Genomic DNA, 19,032 nt, shown 5'->3' with positions numbered 1-19,032 from the left:
TCATTATAGCTAATGAAAGATCTACGGACTCTCAAGCTGAGAGGACAAAGGGGAAGAGATGTCTAGGAGGCACCCACTCTCACTTCCAAGAGTTTGAAAGTGTATTACAATTAGCAGGCTACAACCAATGTGAATCTGTGAAGTTCTGTACAAGGTTCTCAGCCTGAGTTCATATTCCTAAATCCTAACCACTAAGAAAAATTCAGTTTCCAAATTTTAAACTATGTGACTTTTGGGGGGATTATCCATCATTAAATCATTGCTAAAATACATAATCCTTTTTCTTCTTCACTCAAAGAAATACCATTATTATTTCAATCTATCTACAAAGATTAGCAACAAGCAACAAAATATAGAGTGACTGGCAGTTCTCAAATGTTCTTAATATACTTTTCAATCCTGAGCATTTTATTTTCTTTTAACTTCCCCCAATCCAAAGAGCACCAAAGGAAATGTAATACAAACCTTTCAATGTGGATATCTGCAGCTTAATAGCCTTAATAACTAGCTATAAAATTTTAAGAGCTATCGTATTTTGGTGGCAATTACAGTTATTGATATTTCTGAAATTCATTTGAGATTTTACTGTAACTTTAGCAAAAAAAAATTTGGCTTATGATATGGCTCTGGAAATAATAAATTGTTTTACAATCTTAACATTATTAAGAAAAACTTACTGCCATGAAATTAAACTGCACCCACATTTAAAATTCAATCAAAATAAATTGCTCTTGATCAAAATACTGATATACTTAAAATATATTTAATATTGACCCAGTTTAATGAGAATATATATTGCTCCACTTATAATCAATATGTTGAGATTAATACTTTTATTAATTTTCTACAGTAATTAAGAAGACTGACATTGCTCACTGTTCAAGAGTATTGAGCAATATTCCTCAAACAATGTTACAGATATCAAGTATGCACACTAAAGTTGCAGTGAGAAATGACAAAAATCATTCCTCAGTTATGAGTACTCTGTGAGGTACCATTGGAACCTGAATAACAGCTCTCAAAAACTGGATTTAAATCACAGGGCTTCATATTACTAAAATCACCGTGCTGCATCCACTCTGAAAAGCAGTGTCCATTTAGGTCACAAGAATTTTTTGTTATTGTTATTGTTTTGGCAATACCAAAGATTAAACGCAGGAGCACTCTACTGCCAAGCTACATCCCCAGCCATTTTTATTTTTTGACAGGGTATCACTAAGTTTCTGTTCCCTTGAACTTGCGAGCTTCCTACCTCAGCCTCTCAAGGAGCTGGAGTTATAGACGTGTACCTCCAGTCCCTGCTATTAGTGGTTCCAAACAGAAGAAAAATAGTAGGTTAGCATCATTTAAAGGGATTTAAGAAAGTGATCTATAATTCTGTAGATGACTATTTTCTCAAGACAAGGAAGGAGGAATTTAAGAAAGCTTAAGACTTCTAAAATTACTATTCTGCTTCAAAATGAATAATAAAAATAAATAAAAGGCTATTTATTGTATGAGTAATACAATAAACCAGATCTTCCCACGTTGAGAATTCAGGAAAAACTCTTGAGAAGCAGGAAAAAGCCCCCCAATATTAAATAATCAAGAAGTACTACCATTCGTTTTTCCCTGACTTCCTCAGAGATCTAGAGCACTCGGTGAGATATTGCAGAGAGGCCTGCGGTGTACAGATTGCCAGGCTCGAAAAAAACCATGTGGTGATGGCAATTTTTGACTTCATGTTATACCTGTTCACTTCCTTTTCATCTCACCTGTATCATATACCAATAAAGTCACAGAGTCAGTCTCTGGCATAAAAAAATCACGGTGAAAAGGAAGGTACATTGTATACACAAAGTACATTTCTGACACAACAGAGGTTTATAATTCTGTAGATGACTATTTTCTCAAGACAAGGAAGGAGGGATTTAAGAAAGTAAGCTTAAAAGACTTCTAAAATTACTATTCTGCTTCAAAATAAATAATTTTTAAAAACAGTATACACAACACAACCTTTTCCTTTTGTTACACTTACTACAGTGTGACCACTCTGAGTAGAAGCCACACAACTCTCACATCAGTATTCTCTATGCACTTTCCCTAGACTTTCTCTTAAGCTCTTCACCTTAGACTTGCCCCCAAGTGTGGCTCAAGACCTGGAATTACAAGGATTTGGGGTCTGAGGTCCACTGAGACCTTGGCTCCTATTTCTTGCAGGTTAGAGCTGCAGGAAGCCCAACCTTTTGTAGATGGGAGTCTAGAAAAGTAAGCTGGACCTAGAATGTTTACATGTCATTAATAAAGCTGCTGCCTAACATCAAGTAAGCAGTACAATGTACTCACAATCCCTGCAGACCCACCTTAATCGCTGTTTATAATAATCTTCATCTCCATCATCTTGGCATCTCACTACTTTTCGACTTCCTTTTCCTCCTCCGTTGGCTTCAGCTTCTTCCCCAGAACTTGGGAAAAAATCGTCATCAACCTCCTGCACTGAGGCTTTCTTCTGGCGTTTCCTGCCCTTGAGCACAGGCCTCAGTTCATAGTCAGTGGCATCTCCACACAGGCCAGCCTCTGCCTCCTCTTCCTGCTCTGTGAGACAGGACCAAGACTCCCCACTCTCAGAATCTCCCTCTGACTTTGGCCTGGCCTCTGACTCAAGGGGCTTCTTCCCTCTTGGCAACCCCACCTTCCCCTGGAACTGCAGTGCCCTCTTCTGGAGCTTCCTGATGCGCTTTTTCAAGCACTTGTCTGTTTTTGAGAGAACTTTGTTTCTCTGATTTGTTTTGTTTTCATGTGGTCCTGGGCCAGCCTTAGACATGACCAAGGCTGGGGCTTTTCTGGCTGCTCTTTTATTAGCAGCTTGCTTCTTCCTTTCAAAAGACAGTTTTGCTTGATCTGCCAAATACTTTTCGAAGCCTGATGCCTCATTGAGCATTATTTTTCTAGGCTTTTTCTCTTGTTTCTGAGGGACCTGGGTACCAAATGGTGTCATCTGACCCGTGCGAATGAGCTCTTCCCAGGCAGTCTCCTGGGCAGGCATGAGCATACTGCCAAGACAGGACGGCCCCGGCTCTGAAAGAGCAACAATAATGTGGCTAGCATAAAACTTCCCAAGAGTACACTGGAAATATTCACTTGTTCAAGTAGGCACCTACCAATAATTCACATAAAAAGATGAATGTAATAAAGTATAAATATTATAGCACTTAATATAGTCCTGTTCAAAAAGGTGACTTCTCAGTAACTTTTCTTCAAAATATCATACCATATAAATGTGGTATATATACAACATGGAATACTATTCAGCCATTAAAAAAAATGAAGTTCTCTCATTTGGGACAGCATGAATGGAAATGAAGATCATCGTGCTAAGTGAAATAGGCTACTCACAGAAAAATAAGTACTATATGACTGCATTCATATTCAGAATCTAAAAATGCTGAGCTCATAAAAGTGGAGATCAGAATGGTGGCAATGGCTGGGAGAACAGGGGGAAGGAAGAATGGTCTTACTCAAGGTACTGAGTTATAGTTAGGAAGTTCTGGTGTGCACAGCAGGTAACTCTTCATAACAATAGCATGCTGTATATTTCAAAAAGCAAGAAAAGGTAGCTTGAACGTTTCACCATAGAAAAATGATAACTGTTTGAAGACACAGATATGTTCAACCTGAATTATACCTTATACAATATACACATTTATTGAAATATCACATAGCACCCTAAAAACATGTATAAATTTTTTCAGTTAAAAAATACACTTGAATTTAAAGTTTTAAATATCACATTATGAATATACTTTGTATAACTAAAAACAGGCCTAGAACTATAAAAATTATCAACAGAAGAATAGCCCACAAGAAAAAAATAATATCCAAGTTTCCATATTTTTGCTAGTATCAACATTCAGATGGACCTAAATTCAAGACAATAAAATTAAAACAGACATCTCAGGCATCACCATGTATCTAAACAGGAAAAATTCAAAGTGTTATCTCTGTACTGCTCAGCAAGTATTTACCAGTCAACTGTAGCTATTTAAAAATTAAATTAACTGAGTCCTACAGTTATATGTGAATAATGGTTACCATCCTAACAATACAGAGAACTCTCCCCTCAACATGGAGAATCTTCCCCTGTAAGTATAAAGTCATGTAGAAATCCCTCTCTCACTAGTTGAAATTAATCTCCAACAAAAAAATTACTTTACCACATAATCTGAAAACCAAAAAACTTAAGATTTAACAGGAAGGAATCCATATTCTAAAATATATAATTCTTATACAAGCCAGTTTTTCCTTAAATTTGCTCTCCTGAAATAAAACATACAAGAATGTACACAAATTATAACCTCAATGAATATTCAGAAAAAATATTTATGCACCAGCATTCAGATTAAATAACAGAAATTTCTAGCATCCCCCTAGGTGCAGCTGGTGCCACCTCCAGCCGACCCAGGGATAATGACAGGCCTGACTCTATGGATGAGTGATGCCTGGCTGTGTACCTCATATCAATGGAAAGTTGGTGCTCCTCTATGTGCCTGCCTTTAGTCAGAATTGCACTTGTAAAAGCCACACTAACTTGTTGAACGAAGCTGCCATTTGTTAGCTCTTACTATTGCTGGTATTCTATAATTTTTCCATTCCACTGTTAATATACTTGGGTGGTTTCTAGATTTGGGCTGCTAAGTATAATGTTGCTATGAATATTCTCATACACATCCTTTAACAATAAACATATATAATTGAGTATATTCAGATTTAGTAGACACTGCCAAACAGATTTGCAAAGGTTGAAAGTTCCAACTGGTCTACATTCTTGTCATTCCTTTTTGGCTATTTTAATAGGTATGTAGTGATACCACATTGTGGCTATAACTTGGAATTTTCCTGATGTCTAATGAAACAAGGTACCTTTCATAGATTTACTGATCCTTCGGACAGCCTCTTTTGTGTAGAAAATGTTTCAGTCTTCTACCCATTTTTCTCTTAATCCATCTACATTTCACAAAATAAAGATTTCTAGTTCTTTATATATTCTAGATTCAAGTCCTATGATTCATTCATATTCTACAAATACCTTATCCCACTCTGTAGCTTACATTTGCACTCTCTAAATTCTATCTTTTGACAAACAGAAGTTCTTAGGTTTTTTTAAATATGTTTTTAGTTGTAGATGGACACAATACCATCTATTTATTTTATGTGGTGCTGAAGATCAAACCCAGTACCTCATGCATTCAAGGAAAGTGCTCAACCATTGAGTTACAACCCCAGCCCAGTTCTTAATTTTTATACTGTCCATTTAATAAATCTTTTCCCTTACAAAGAGCATTTCTGTGTCCTATTTAAGTCTTTGCTTACACCACAATCATGAAAATGTTTGCCTTATATGATGTTCTAAATGCTTTGTCTTACCATCAACATTCAGATATATCATCTGCTCAGAATTTATCTTTGTGCACAGTGAAACAGGTCAAGATTTCTTTTATTTTTATGTGGATTAACCCAGCACCACTGATTAAAAAGACCATTCTTCTCAACAGCAGTGTCTGCCAGCTTTGCCATAAATCAAGTGATACTATGTGCATGGGCCTATTTATTGGGCCCTCTTTTCTATACCAAGGGTCTGTCTGTATATCCTTGTGTCAATACTATACTGTCTTAATTACATCAGCTATATGACAGTTCTTGATATTTGTTCTTCAGGATTGCTTTGGCTATTCTTGGCCCAACACACCTTTATACAAATTTCAGAACTGGATTGTTAATGACTTCTAACTTCAACTTTAGATTTCCTCCCTCATGTCCTTTGCCTTAAAACAAAACAAAAACCTGAGATGTATATTGGGACTGCGCTGGAACTATAGCTGGTTAGGATAAATGACATGTCTACAACATTGTATTTTCAATTCACAACCACAGTGTATCTCCATTTACTTGTCTTTTTGATTTCTCAGTGGCCTTTTTTAGTTTTTATGTAGGAAACACTGCAGAAAACCTCATTATTTTCTTTTTGTTTTTTAATTTGCTCTTTTTAGTTATACATGACAGTAGAACGTATTTTGACACATTATACATACATGGAGTACAACTTCTAATTTTTCTGGTTGTACATAAAGTGGAATTACAATGGTAATGTATTCATATATGAACATAGAAAAGTGATGTTCAATTCATTTTACTATCTTTCCTATTCCCATTCTCCCTCACTTCCCTTCATTCCCCTTTGTCTAATCCAATATACTTTTATTTTTCCCTACCCCACCCACTTATTGTGAGTTAACATCTGCATATCAGAGAGAACATTTGGCCTTTGAGAAAAAACACATTTTTTTTTGCTAAATTTCTTTCTAAGTATTTGATTTTCAATGTAACTGGCATCTTTATTAAATTTTATATTTTGTTTTTCTTGGCATATAAAAATGACAAGTTTTTATATGTTGATCCTATATTCAATGATATCGCCAAGCACATCAATTTCTGAATTTTCTACATAAACAATCAAAAATTCTATGATTAATGATGGTTTTATTTCTTCTTTGTCATCCTTACACTTTGTGTTTCCTTTCTTCAGTTCCTATATTGTCCAGAGAAATAAAAAGGAAAGGTGTGGGTGTACACTCTTGTCACCCTCCAGATCACAGTGGCAAAGTCAAAGTTTCCTTTTGTTTATAATCTGTTCTCATCCACTTCTAAGAAATTACTATCAGGTAATTCTCACAATCACCTTATGAAATGGATCACTATGTGGAGAGCTGGGGAAAGGAAGCCTCAGGGAAGTATGAGGGAGGGCTGCTACACCTACACATACTGTGCAGGTTCAGAGAGACTTAGGTAAAGAACACAGCCAAGTTCCACCTGGCAATGCAGAGCTAAAACTGTGCTCTCAGGCCCTCTGCTCTACTGCCTCAGCAGACAGAGTGGAGGAGATAGGATGGTAAGAGAGATCAGAGTCCCAGGTGATGGCTGGTGTCCAGATGGAGGGCTATCATAGGAATCAGGAACTCAAAAACTGACGGCAACATATCTGTAAGATAGTAAGTGGCTCCAAAGCCATGTGAGTAGATGATATTTGGGGAGAGGAAATCGAATGAGAAAGGGGCTCAACAAAAAAATCCTGAGGAATCAGCATTTGTGATAATATCAGAAAAGCTGACCAAAACAACGCAACAGACTTAGGCACAGGGCAGAAAGGAAAACCAGGAAAAAGATAAGGATCCCAGATGGCACAGAAGTATCAAACGCTGTCAAAAGACTGAGGGAGGCAAGGTCTAAGGAGGTATCGTTTAACCCAGGGCAAAGTTTTACCAAAGTAGCAATAGGAAGTAAAATCAGATTTTAGACAGCTAGACAAGAACAAATATCCTTTACCAATGAGAAGTATGGTACCACAGCTGCAGAAAGCACTGGTCCTAAGATAATGAATATTGTTAGACTGAACTTTAAAAAGCACATCTCAGAACAATACTCTTGTGTTAGTGAATATTAGAGATAGTAGGAAATATTTGCTTGAAGCGCTTATACTAAGAAAGCTTAATTTAAATTTCAGGCAGTAAAATGAGCAGCGACTAACAATTTCTACACACACACACACACACAACTGCAAAGATATTTAGTTCCAGAGCTTATGCATTTTCCAAAAAGGTTTTCCAAAAGACAATAATCCAAAGCAGTAATTTAATGAAATCATGGCTATGATAAAACCTGAATGCCTTTTCTTATACAACAGAATAGATGCTTGGAAAGCCTGCCAAATATGATCCTAAAAAAAATGTGAGAGCAATTCTACAGATGCTGATTGATGATGCTGGGCTTTCAAAATGTAATTCAATCAAGATATTAGTGTCATTATCAAATTAATTATATAACCATGTTTAGAATTTCCAATCTATTAAATGTAACACTAAACATCCATCAGCAGCCTCTAGAGAATTGAGTTAAAAATTTACTTTCAAGCTGGGCACAGTGGTGTAGGCCTGTAGACCCCATGACTTGGGAGGCTGAGGCAGGAGAATCCCAAGTTCAAAGCCAGCTTCAGAGGTTTAGCAAGACCCTCAGCAACTTAGTAAAACCCTGGCCAAAAAATTTTAAAAAGGCCTGGAGATGTAGCTCAGTGGTAAGGCACCCCTGCCTTTAAAAAAAAAAAAAAAAAAAAAGTGTGTGTGTGCATGTGTGTGTGTACATATACACCCACATATATATACACATTTTTTTTCTTTAAATTCTCTAAAAACCTGATCTGACTGAAAAGGTTTAGTTTTGCAATGTAAAGAGTAAAATATTCCTAGATCCAGTCTAACACTAAGACAAAGAAAGGCATTTTTCTCAAAGCCCAGGCATATATAAAGAGGCATTAATTCAAGAACACAAAGAAATTGTTCCCAGTGTCCTCACCTTCATCCTCTTCCTCCAGGCTGGCATGATCCAGTTCCACTCTTACCTCCAATCCTCCAAGGATGGCCTGCAAACGTTTCTGTTTTGCAGTGATCTTCTTTAGCTGTTGTTCCTTGAAAGATAAATACCAAATACAGAACAGGATAATGCAGTGGTTTATTGTTAAATAAAATAGCACTATGAAATTTAAAAACCTTAATGAAGAGTAAAATAAACTTTACATTACTATTACTATACACAGCCTTATTTGAACAACTCTCACTTTCTTGCAGCAAGTTAATCTTGAAGCAATCCTGTTGTATAGACATGCCTGCCCCACAGGTGTTCCTTACTGTGTGGCACAGAGCTTTCCCCATTCTTGGGCACTTAAATTGGACACTTAAATCACATGTACCAACTGAGGAAGAGTGGAATTGCCCTTCCTGCCCACCCACTTCCCCATACTGGAATACATCATTAAACTTTGCATACTGGATACATCATTAAACTTTTCTGTGCTTCTGACCTGAGCAGCCAATGGAGGGCAAAAGGACATAGGGATGAGAAATAAAAAACAGTGTTCAATATTTTAAAAAATCACTCTTCTTAGATAACCTACCGTATTTATGACATCCTTTATAGTGTTCTATCCAATCATAAAACTCAAAGGCAAATACATTTTGCCATGCTTCTTTACCCTGACTGCCCTAGATTCCTCTGTCTTATCTTTCTTGATATCATCAAAATTCATACTGTTGCCTTCCTACAGCTTCCCAATTACCTGGGCCTAGAGTACTTGGATCATTTTTACAAGAAAAAAAATGTTTCAATTTCACCAGTGGTAGAGCACTTGTCTAGCATGCATGAGAACCTCATTCAATTCCTAGCACCACTGGAAAAAAAAGAACGCTTCAACTCTAAATAAGAGTATGGAGCAAGTAGGAAACCTGAACATAAACACTACACTACAATGACTTACAATTTTTTCTTAGTCTTTCTCTCAACAAAATCCCACTTAAAACACTTTCTTTCTGAATAGTTTCTCTCTAAACATCAAGATGCTGATAAAGAAAGACAGGAAAATTGGGCTGGGGATGTGGCTCAAGCGGTATCGAGCTCGCCTGGCATGCGTGTGGCTCGGGTTTGATCCTCAGCACCACATACAAACAAAGATGTTGTGTCCACCGAAAACTCAAAAATAAATATTAAAAAAAAAAAAAAAGAAAAAAGAAAGACAGGAAATATATAATTAAGTTAGACAAAGTTCTGAAGTGGCCTAAAGTTTGTTCTCCATCCTTGAAATCCTAGTCTCCCAGAAGCCCAAGAAGTTCAAAGGTCTCTGCACATCAATTCACATGTTCCCACAAGAGGCTAGATGCCCCCTTTCTGAGTTGAGGGTATCCTCTCTGTATAAAACAAATACTAGCTCTGACTTGTGGGCTGCAATTCCAAAAGTGAGAGAGACAGGTGGTAAAGATAATCAATTGATGGGTGGAAATTAAAAGGAGGACCACATGAAATGAGACTATATGCCCCCACAAGTAGAACTTAAAACTACAAGGACCCCCACCTGTTGCAAATGATCAACTGTAAGCACAAGACTATAAGTCAAGGCAGAATTGAAAAGAACAAAACTAGTCATTCCTATTTACTGCAATTACTTTCATAAAGGTATACATAATTCCTACCAAAAAGAAAAAAAAGTTTCAAACCTCATAAAAACAACATCCTACATAATAGATCTTCCCAACTCTTAAGTTCTCTGACCTTATGCATCTGGGTAGTGAATGTAATACTTAAGGTAAGGATGAAGGACCAGCCTCTCAGAATAAGCAGCAGAAGCACTGTACAGGGGTGAAGACAATCAGTGTTACCAAGAGCTAAACAGAAAAACAAAGCCCACATGAAACAAGGAGATTTAAGTGAGAGACCAATACACCAGATGAGAGAAAAAGGAAATGGTCACACTAGAAAGACTATGTAAGTGAACAGAGTGGGGAAGCATGCAAAGTCAAATAGGAACTACTCTCAACTATGTACTCAAGGATGCATACAGGCATGTAGAGTATATATATATGTGTGTCTATGTGTATGGGTTTTTAAAAATATTGTATAACTAAGGATGTATAAGGGAAACAATTTAAACATATAAAAGTGACTCAAAATTTCTCTACAAGGAATAACATTTGCTTTACATCTTATAAATACTTCCCAGAATATGTTTTAAATTATTAAGTGGGCTCACATGGTGACTTTTTCAAAAGTGTTAATACTTTATGCATTATTTGGAATCACCTTATTATACTTCTGTCGTTTTACAGAATCTAGTTTCCTGTTGATGTCTCTGTTGGTGGCAGCTTGAGGGCTAAGCTGTTCAATAATTTTATTGATTTGCCTTAGAGATGTTGTACATGACCTGAAAAATAAGATAAATTATCTATTTTCCACTATGGTAACATTTATATCATATAATAATAAGACAAATGCTAGAAACATGTCTCTTCTACTTCTTATGAACTAAAAAGAAACTAAAACAGAATGCACATTCTTATTGGTCACAAATAGACTAGAAGTTTAAGATAACTACTAGTGGTTTTCTTTAGTTTTTCTGATTTAAATCAGCTCATTTCCATTTTTAAACTGATTCATTCCTTCTACAACCATTTTTTAACTGTCTACTTTATTCAAGACGCTGTTAGGACAACATGTAATATATTGCCCTTTTTTATGAAGAAATGCATACACAGGTTTTTAAAGCCCATTATGGAAGCCTCCCAAAGTCTGGAAATCCTTGAAAGGATTTCCTAAACATTTTCTTATATAAACTGCAAATCTGTGACAATATTTTTCTTTCATTATGTGAAAGAAAAAAAAAACAAAATTATTCCTAAAACAGGCATAATAGAATTATAGCTTCCAATTTTCAAAACACAAATTCAATCTTCTGGACACTTGTACAATTTGCTGTTTGTATCCTTTGTGGATTTCAGGATAAACAATACAAGTTATTGGCCATCCAAAGCCAATACATCTCCAGCCATAGTGTCCTCTGCCTTGAGAATCCACAGCATTTTCCTATCTCTAACCTCCAGAGGAAGTGAACACATTTTCAAGATCAATTGTAAAAGGTATGTCATTATAAGGAACTGAGGTCCTCAACACTCAAGGTCACTAACAACTATGCAAGAGCACCCACTATTCAAAAGGCCCCCCAAAAAGGTAATTTAAATTAAAACAAAAGAGGCCAAGAGAACACACCAGAAACACTGTAATAATTAACACACTGATTTCTTAAAGTATTAAGTAATAACCTTCCGATTACATACATTGAAATTTCCAAGTAATAATTTCTAAAAAAGGGCACAAATTACAAATTTTCTGTTAGCAGATGATACATGCTTAAAGTACCAAAAGCACCACTACTATAGACTCCCCAATCAGACAGCCACAGATTCCACACACTCCCTCCCCAGCTACCTCAATACTGCCTAGCACTGCCTGAGCACTAGCCAGTCTAGTGCTCAGTTTCTCTTTCTTGCTTGCCTGACCTGTCCCAAACTCAGCCCTATGACAATAATGAGTAAGCTTAACTCTCCACAACTTCCCCACTCCTATCCTCACCCCACAGCCTGGCCCAGTCCCTCTCTTCTCCACCAATACACTATGCTCAACAGAGCCCATGTGAAAATGAGGTCTCCATGTTTCATCTTTCCTTACAGAAAGTCAAAAGTAGGACAGAAGAAAGGAAAGGCAAGGGAGTTATTATTTCTAGAAATGCAAATCTGAAAAAAACTGCCAAGGGACTGAACACTCAATCTGAGGACAGCAAGCTGAAAAGAAGCTACAGGGTTGTGATAAAGGGGCAGTATATTTCTGGTATTTCAAATAGGAAACTGCCCAAACATAGTTTTCAGACATAGTTCTCCTAAGACCACACAGCACATGGCAATGAGTCCTAAATATCACCTCTTCAGGACACTATGCACAAGATAGGCCTTTGTGGGCTGGGCTGAGCTGAGCCCCAAACCACTGTGTGCAACACGGCTGTGTGCATCACTGCTCCTAAGGGAAGGGGCAAGGACCAAAGTCAAAGTGAAGAGTTGCCCTTACTGATGCTATCTCCCAAAAACCAGGTTCTATACATCTCTTACATTTCTGGAATATTATAAGTATTACCTAGATTTCTCTGCCATGCTTAAAAATAAACTCTCAAAAAAGACATGGGCCACACTCACATGAGGTCATCCAGGACTGAACGATACTCCTTCTCAGCATCAACGAGCTGTGCTACGCGGTTAGCCTCAAGGATTGCACTATCCACCTGCTGAAGCACACCCTGTTCTAACACAGCCTGGTCATAAACATCCACACCCAGGCCTTGCAGTTCCAGGGCCTGTGCACTGGGCTCCACAGCCGGGATCTGATGCCTGTCAATGTGCAGCAGGGCTGGACCTCTCCTTGCAGCTGCTGATGTACAGCCCTCAGTAGAAGTAGAGGGCCCAAAGTCGGAGAAAGGAGAAGGGAGGTGCTCCTTCTTCTCTGCATCCCCATCATTTTTTTGCTCAGTTGATGATTCTTCATTAGTACTAATATGTTGTCTCTGTAAACAGTCTTGCTCCTGAGTTTGAGTTGAGTGAGAGATTTCTTCATTTGGCATCTTGTACAGACTATCTAAAAGGATAGAAATATTTTGATCATAGAGATTTGATCATTATATAGTTTCTTCAACATTGTATAATTAATACACTGATTTCTTAAAGTATCAAGTAATAACCTTCCAATTACATAAATTGAAATTTCCAAGAAATAATTTCTAAAAAGGACACAAATTATAAATCTTCTGATAATAAATAAGACAAATTAAACAAAAGAAAAAAATGCAGTAGCATCAACAAGGACATCTGGGCAGCCAGCTGAGAATGCCAGCAACACAATCCTGAGTGACACTATGAACATTCCCAACAGCTGAAATAGTCTGGCTACTGTCTTTCCTGTTAGCATTTTCACTGTGCTAAGATACAAATGATTTACATTAGAGTAGCACAATCAACTATAATTTATGAGTCAGTGACATAAGGAGAGAATTTCTGTATGAATCTGACACTAAAAATTTTGAGGCTAAACATCTATCTAGAACTTTGAACAAATGAGAATCTCAGAGAAATTAACAAAAATATTATCAAAAATATCTCCATTTCATTATACAATATAATATCTCATCAGTTTGGTAGGCATGGTAATATTCAATATAGACAAGAAGCAGGACCCACCTTCACCCACTCATGGTGGGAATATAAATTAATACATCCCTTTTGGGGGACAAATTAGCAATATCTACCAAAATTTTATTGCACATGACCTTTGCCCAGCCAACTCTAGCTCAAGGTATTAATTCCAGAGAAATATAGAACACCCAAATGCCTTAGTTATTCTTTCTCATGATGTGGATGACTAGGACCTGTAGCTCACTGCTGCTGCCTAGCATGATGAGAAGGATCATACTGCATATCACTAGCCCAGGAAATGAGCAAAATTCAAATTGAATGCAAGTTACTTCCATACCATTATAAAGTTAAAAAAATGTTAAGTTCTAAGTCAGAGACGATTTCTACTTATACATCAGTACAAGGATGCTTACTAAGCATGTTTTAATAGTTTAAGGTAACCTTTATATATTTTCTGTGGTGTTGATATAAAACCATGAACACATTTATGGTTCTTGACACACGTAGGCATGCTTGACACATGTGGGCATCTGTGTGTATGGAATGCACATAAAGATCTGAAAAGATGCATACCAAACATACAGTAGTTGGAGGAGGAAGTGAAGGGAACAGAAAAAAATAAAGGAAGCATCTACATTTTATTCATATACTTAGGAACTGCCTGAAAGAGAATATATTCACTCAATTACTTGTGTAACATATAAATATATTAAAAAGTAACATAATAATCAAGAGACAGACTTGATTTTAACCATGAATAAATTAAGGTTTTCTGAAACTTTATTTCTATGAAATGATCACAAATTCCTCCCACCCACCCACTCATTCCTCATTGAATAAAACGATCCCAGAGACCAAGCACTAAGATACAAAGTTGCCATGAATTTAGGATAATCTGCCCCAAAGTGGCTCACTTTGTGCTGGAGATTCAGCATGTGGGGTAACAACACAATAAGGCAGGTCAACTACTGGCCACATGAACTGACAAGAGGGAAAAATGCTTTGTGTTTGGGGCTCAAGAAACATCATGGATAAGCTAAGACCTGAACCCCTGGCCCATGGTTTAATACCTAGAGGAGGTGTTCAATATCTGCTGAAAAGAAGGTTCAGATAAATCTGAAGTACAAAGTTTGGTTTGGGTAACTGAGTTACCAGTAAATCCAGTCACACAAAAAAATAAGACTGTCAGAAAGGAAGCAGAAGGGAAAAGTGGGGGGGGGGGAGTGCCAGATGTCATCATTTTAGAGGGTAAAAAGAGGCTAACACTGAAAAGATTAAAGTTGCAGGGTACAATGGTGCACACTTATAATCCCAGCAACTTGGGAGGCTGAGGCAGGAGGATCACAAGTTCAAAGCCAGCCTCAGCAATTTATCAAGACTCTGCCTCAAAATAAAAAGTGAAAAGGGATGGAAATGTAGCTCAGTGGTTCAGCCCCCCCCCCCGGGTTCAATTCCCAGCATCAGAAGGAGAAACTTCCTCCCTTCCAAGGCATTTTGTTTATCTTTTAGAGAAAGGCTCAGCTTGGTCTCCCTTTGCAATAGAAGGGGTAGGATTCTTGTTCAGAGCTTTTCTAAGAGCCTCTAAATAAGAAACACTTCTGTTTTCATTTTTCTTATCTGCATGCAAGAGGTGAGTTTTTTTTGGGGAGTGGGGGGCTTTTTGTTTGTTTCCCAATCCTTGGGATTGAACCCAGGGTCTCAAGCATGTTAGGCGAGTGCCATACGCTTGAGCTACTTCCCAGGCCAGATTTATTTTTTAAGTTAAAAAAAAAAAAAGTCAATTCAACCAAAAATATTAATAGTATTGTAGTGCAAAGACAAGATTTAAAATAAAGAAATTTTGGGGAAACAACTAATAATTTTAAAAAGGGTAAGAGGAATGGTTAAAAGTAGAAAACGACAGGGCATATTCACATAAGGAAATCAAGAAAAGGTCTGGTGAATTTGGACATGACTGGGTCACTGGGTTATCTAGTAAAAGAAGATTCAATGGAGCAATGGAGACAAAATCCAAACTGTAGTGGTTTATGAAGTCAGCAGAAGATGAGGCACCCTATAAGGGAGTGGACTATTCCTTTAATTAAGGAAGTTGGCTATGGGAGGGAAGTAGATGGAATGATAAAGTAATAAGAGATCTATTGGCAAGTGGGGAAAGAAAAATGAAGGCAAGAAAAATGAGAAAATGTAATGACTGAAAGAGATAAAGAGATGACCTAACCAGAAAGCTGTGCAGCAGCAGAAGGTCCAGGGTGTAAACGAACAGAAAGAAGGATGCCTATTTCTCTGATTCTGGCAAAAGAATAACTCCTGATGTGCCTATCTACAGATACAGAAAGAAGCTGAAGTGGACCACAGAAAAAATATCCCATCAGATAGGACATCTGGGTACTTCCTGGGTCAGGGGACAAAGTTGGGATGGGGGACAGAGAAGAATAGAATTCTGGAACAAATGTCTATTTAAAAACACAAGAGGGCTAATGCAGAATGAATACTAAGGGTACCTGCTGTTGGCTCCCCAAAACCAAGGACTGCCAATACTTCCTAACACTGTATAATTTCCTTCTCTAGCAATGAGTAGTTCCTTGGGGAAATTTTCACTATTGGGGATTTTCAAAGTAGAAGTGGTAGAACAAAAGGTTCCTGAAGTTGATGTTGAGAAAAGCAGGTGAAACAACAGGTTAGGAATCATACTTGGAAGGTTTATTTAAAAAAAAAAAAAAAAGCCAGAAAGGGATTGGATTGGAAATAGGATACAGAGGTGGAGAATGCACCTAGCATCTTCATGGTAGGAAACCAGAAGGCTTTCATCAGAAAGTTAAAGAAAAGCCAGGCCTGGTGGCACACAACTAATATCAGAGACTCAGGAAGTTTCAACAGGAGGATCGATTGAGGTCAGCCTCAACAACTTAGCAAAACCCTGTTTCAAAATAAAGAAATAAAAAGGACTGGGGAGGTACCTTAGTGGTAAAGCACCCCTGGATTAACCCTCCCCCCACCCCAAAAAAAGAAAGCAAACGAAGAGTTTCAGAAGTGAAATAAATCATTAGTTCAACAAATAATTGAGAGTCAATTACACCAAAAAATGTGCTAGGCAAACTAATTCCTTTCCCTACAGAGTCTCTTGGGAAAGACCAGACATCTTAAAAAGTATGTCTATATAGAGACAGGGATATACAAATGCAATCATGGTAACTACCATAAGAACAGAATACAAAGCTCTTTAGGAAAAAAAATAAGAGAAACCTAACTGACATTGTGGAGGTAGAAGTAAGGTCAATGAGGCCTATCTGATAAAGTCAGTATCTGAAGGATGAACAGGATTTATTCAGACCAAAAGTAGAGTGAACAATCTTGCAAAGAGACAACATGTGTAGCTGCTAATGCCGGGAAGAGCTGGTGAATTTGGGAAAATGAAAGACGACTAAAACAATAATTTTTTTTTTTTTTTTTTGGTACCAGGAATTGAACTCAGGGGCACTCAACCACTGGGCCACATCCCCATCCCTATTTTTATATTTTTTATTTAGAGACAGGGTCTCAGTGGGTTGCTTTAGCACCTCGCCACCTGTGCTGAGGCTGGCTTTGAACTCGTGATCCTTCTGCCTAAACCTTTAGAGCTTCTGGGATAACAGGGGTACGCCACGGCAACATTGAGGATTTTTTATCTCCAATATTGAGTTAAACAGAAATTATCAGAACTCCATTCATCTTGTAAATTCTACAGAATATTTCGTAACACACTACAAGCCTTAATTATCTGGGAAAACATTACCTTCAGCGTCCTCTCTCCTTTGAGCACTGAGGGATTCTGTGGCCAGGGGTGAGCAGAATCCTGGTGTGGAGGGTTGTTTGTACATACGCACAACTCTGTGAAGAGGCGGGCAAGAAGAGTCAGGTCACACAAGGTCTGGGAAAGCTGAGCTTGGAGTTTACTCCAAGTGCAAGAGTTGTAAGCAGTGATGACACTGTGACCCGATTTAAAAACCAGTTAGGCTACTGCAGGGATAATAGATTAGAGAAAGTGCAATGAGAAGATACTGGGAGATGTTCAGAAGGGAAAATGACGACTTCACAGCTTGGAACAGGGTGACAGCTGTGAAGATGGTCGCTGTGAAGAAAACCAGGTTATAGCATATACAAGCGGACTGCTCAATCCTACTTCCCCCTACTCCAACTTGAGTAGAGCAACGCAGAAAACTCCAGACCACACTAACCTCTCTCAAACAACTCTAGTATTTTAATAGAGAACAAACAGGGCGCGGGACCTCAAAAGAATTCGGTGAAGTAGATGCGTGGTCGCTAGCCCGCCCCGCCGGGAGCCAAGACCCACAAACAGGACGCCAGCTACCAGCTCCACGCCCCAGACCAGGGCAACCCCAGAGGAGCGCGCGCCGCTGCGTCACTTCCGGTCGCAGGATAGCCTACCAGAAAGCGCGCGCCCGGGCAGAGGACCGGTTCGCGGCCGCCCGTACCTTTAGGCTCCATCGCCGCGGCCAGAAGCCAAAGGCGCAAGACGTGGCCGCTGGAAAAGCCCGAGCCAGCACCAGTCACCCGCCAAACGACAGTAAACCTGGTCGCCACTCACCCGAGGGCCACGTAACTGCAACACTCGTAAAGCGAGAAGCCGGTGCCACCACGGAACACAATCCAATCGGCTGTAACGCATGCGCCCTCTGCCCGCCGTAAACCCCGCCCCCAACATCGCGGCGTGGGTGACGGCGCACGCGCTGGCCTGCCAACCTGCTTTGGAAGCACCATTTAGGCCACGTGGTCTGAAGGAAGCGGACTGTCTGGTCTTACTACCTGGGGCAGGATGGTGTTACTATCACCTGGGCCTCTGGCTAATTGGGTGGCTAGAGAACAGTGTATCACCCCTGTTTTTTTTTTTTTTAAACTCATTATTAGTAAAGCGGTTATAAGAATTAAAAGATGTTTCTAAGGGAGAGAGGGATATGCAATTGGCCATTTAAATGTAAATATTGCTACTTAACCATGAACCCTAAAGAGAAAGTAAGCTGGAGGAAGCAAGCCAGCTCCAATTGAGTGCCTCACTGGTAAAGTCGCCTTAACCAATGGAATTGTTACCTCTCATATCCTCTGGCACCTGAAGAATTGGGAAAGGTCTTATCGCTGTTCTTCCCTATGCCCTAAGGCAATGAGCAGTGCAGGCAACCCACACTGAACCTGCATAAGTGTCTTATTACTTTTGGTCAATCATTATGTATCTGTCCTTAGATCTTAGTGGTAGGGAAGATTTTGAACCAGATAATAATTTTAGCTTTGAGCATTCCAGGAAAAAGTTGACCATGGAATGCTGGAGGACGCAAGTTCTAGGCCAGCCTGAGAAATTTAGCCAGATCTTCTGTCAAAACATAAAGAGGATGGGGATGTGGGGTAATCTCCAGGCCACAAAAAGAAAGAAAGAGGATATGCACTCATAGCCCAG

The 19,032-nt window shown here is 38.5% G+C and overlaps 1 protein-coding gene across 5 annotated transcripts in view; it reads right to left on the bottom strand.

Moving 5' to 3' along the window:
• Positions 1-18,291, bottom strand: part of Ercc6 (ERCC excision repair 6, chromatin remodeling factor) — an 81,661-nt gene extending 63,370 nt beyond the window's left edge. The window contains exons 1-6 of one of the 5 annotated variants that reach the window (XM_005339066.5): positions 18,172-18,291; positions 17,359-17,453; positions 12,597-13,032; positions 10,657-10,777; positions 8,383-8,494; positions 2,343-3,057 (exon numbers count right to left, since the gene is read on the bottom strand). In XM_005339066.5, coding sequence (XP_005339123.2) covers positions 2,343-3,057; positions 8,383-8,494; positions 10,657-10,777; positions 12,597-13,032; positions 17,359-17,443 — 1,469 coding nt within the window. In that variant the 5' untranslated portion in view covers positions 17,444-17,453; positions 18,172-18,291. The other 4 variants (XM_040271886.2, XM_040271887.2, XM_021735773.3 and 1 more) reach the window with 4 other exon arrangements.
• Positions 18,292-19,032: the final 741 nt, after the last annotated feature.

This window comes from Ictidomys tridecemlineatus, chromosome 1 (genome assembly GCF_052094955.1).
Source record: "Ictidomys tridecemlineatus isolate mIctTri1 chromosome 1, mIctTri1.hap1, whole genome shotgun sequence".
Taxonomy (NCBI): domain Eukaryota; kingdom Metazoa; phylum Chordata; class Mammalia; order Rodentia; family Sciuridae; genus Ictidomys; species Ictidomys tridecemlineatus.
The sequence above is the reverse complement of the archived record's forward strand: the minus strand, read 5'-3'. Positions and strand labels throughout refer to the sequence as shown.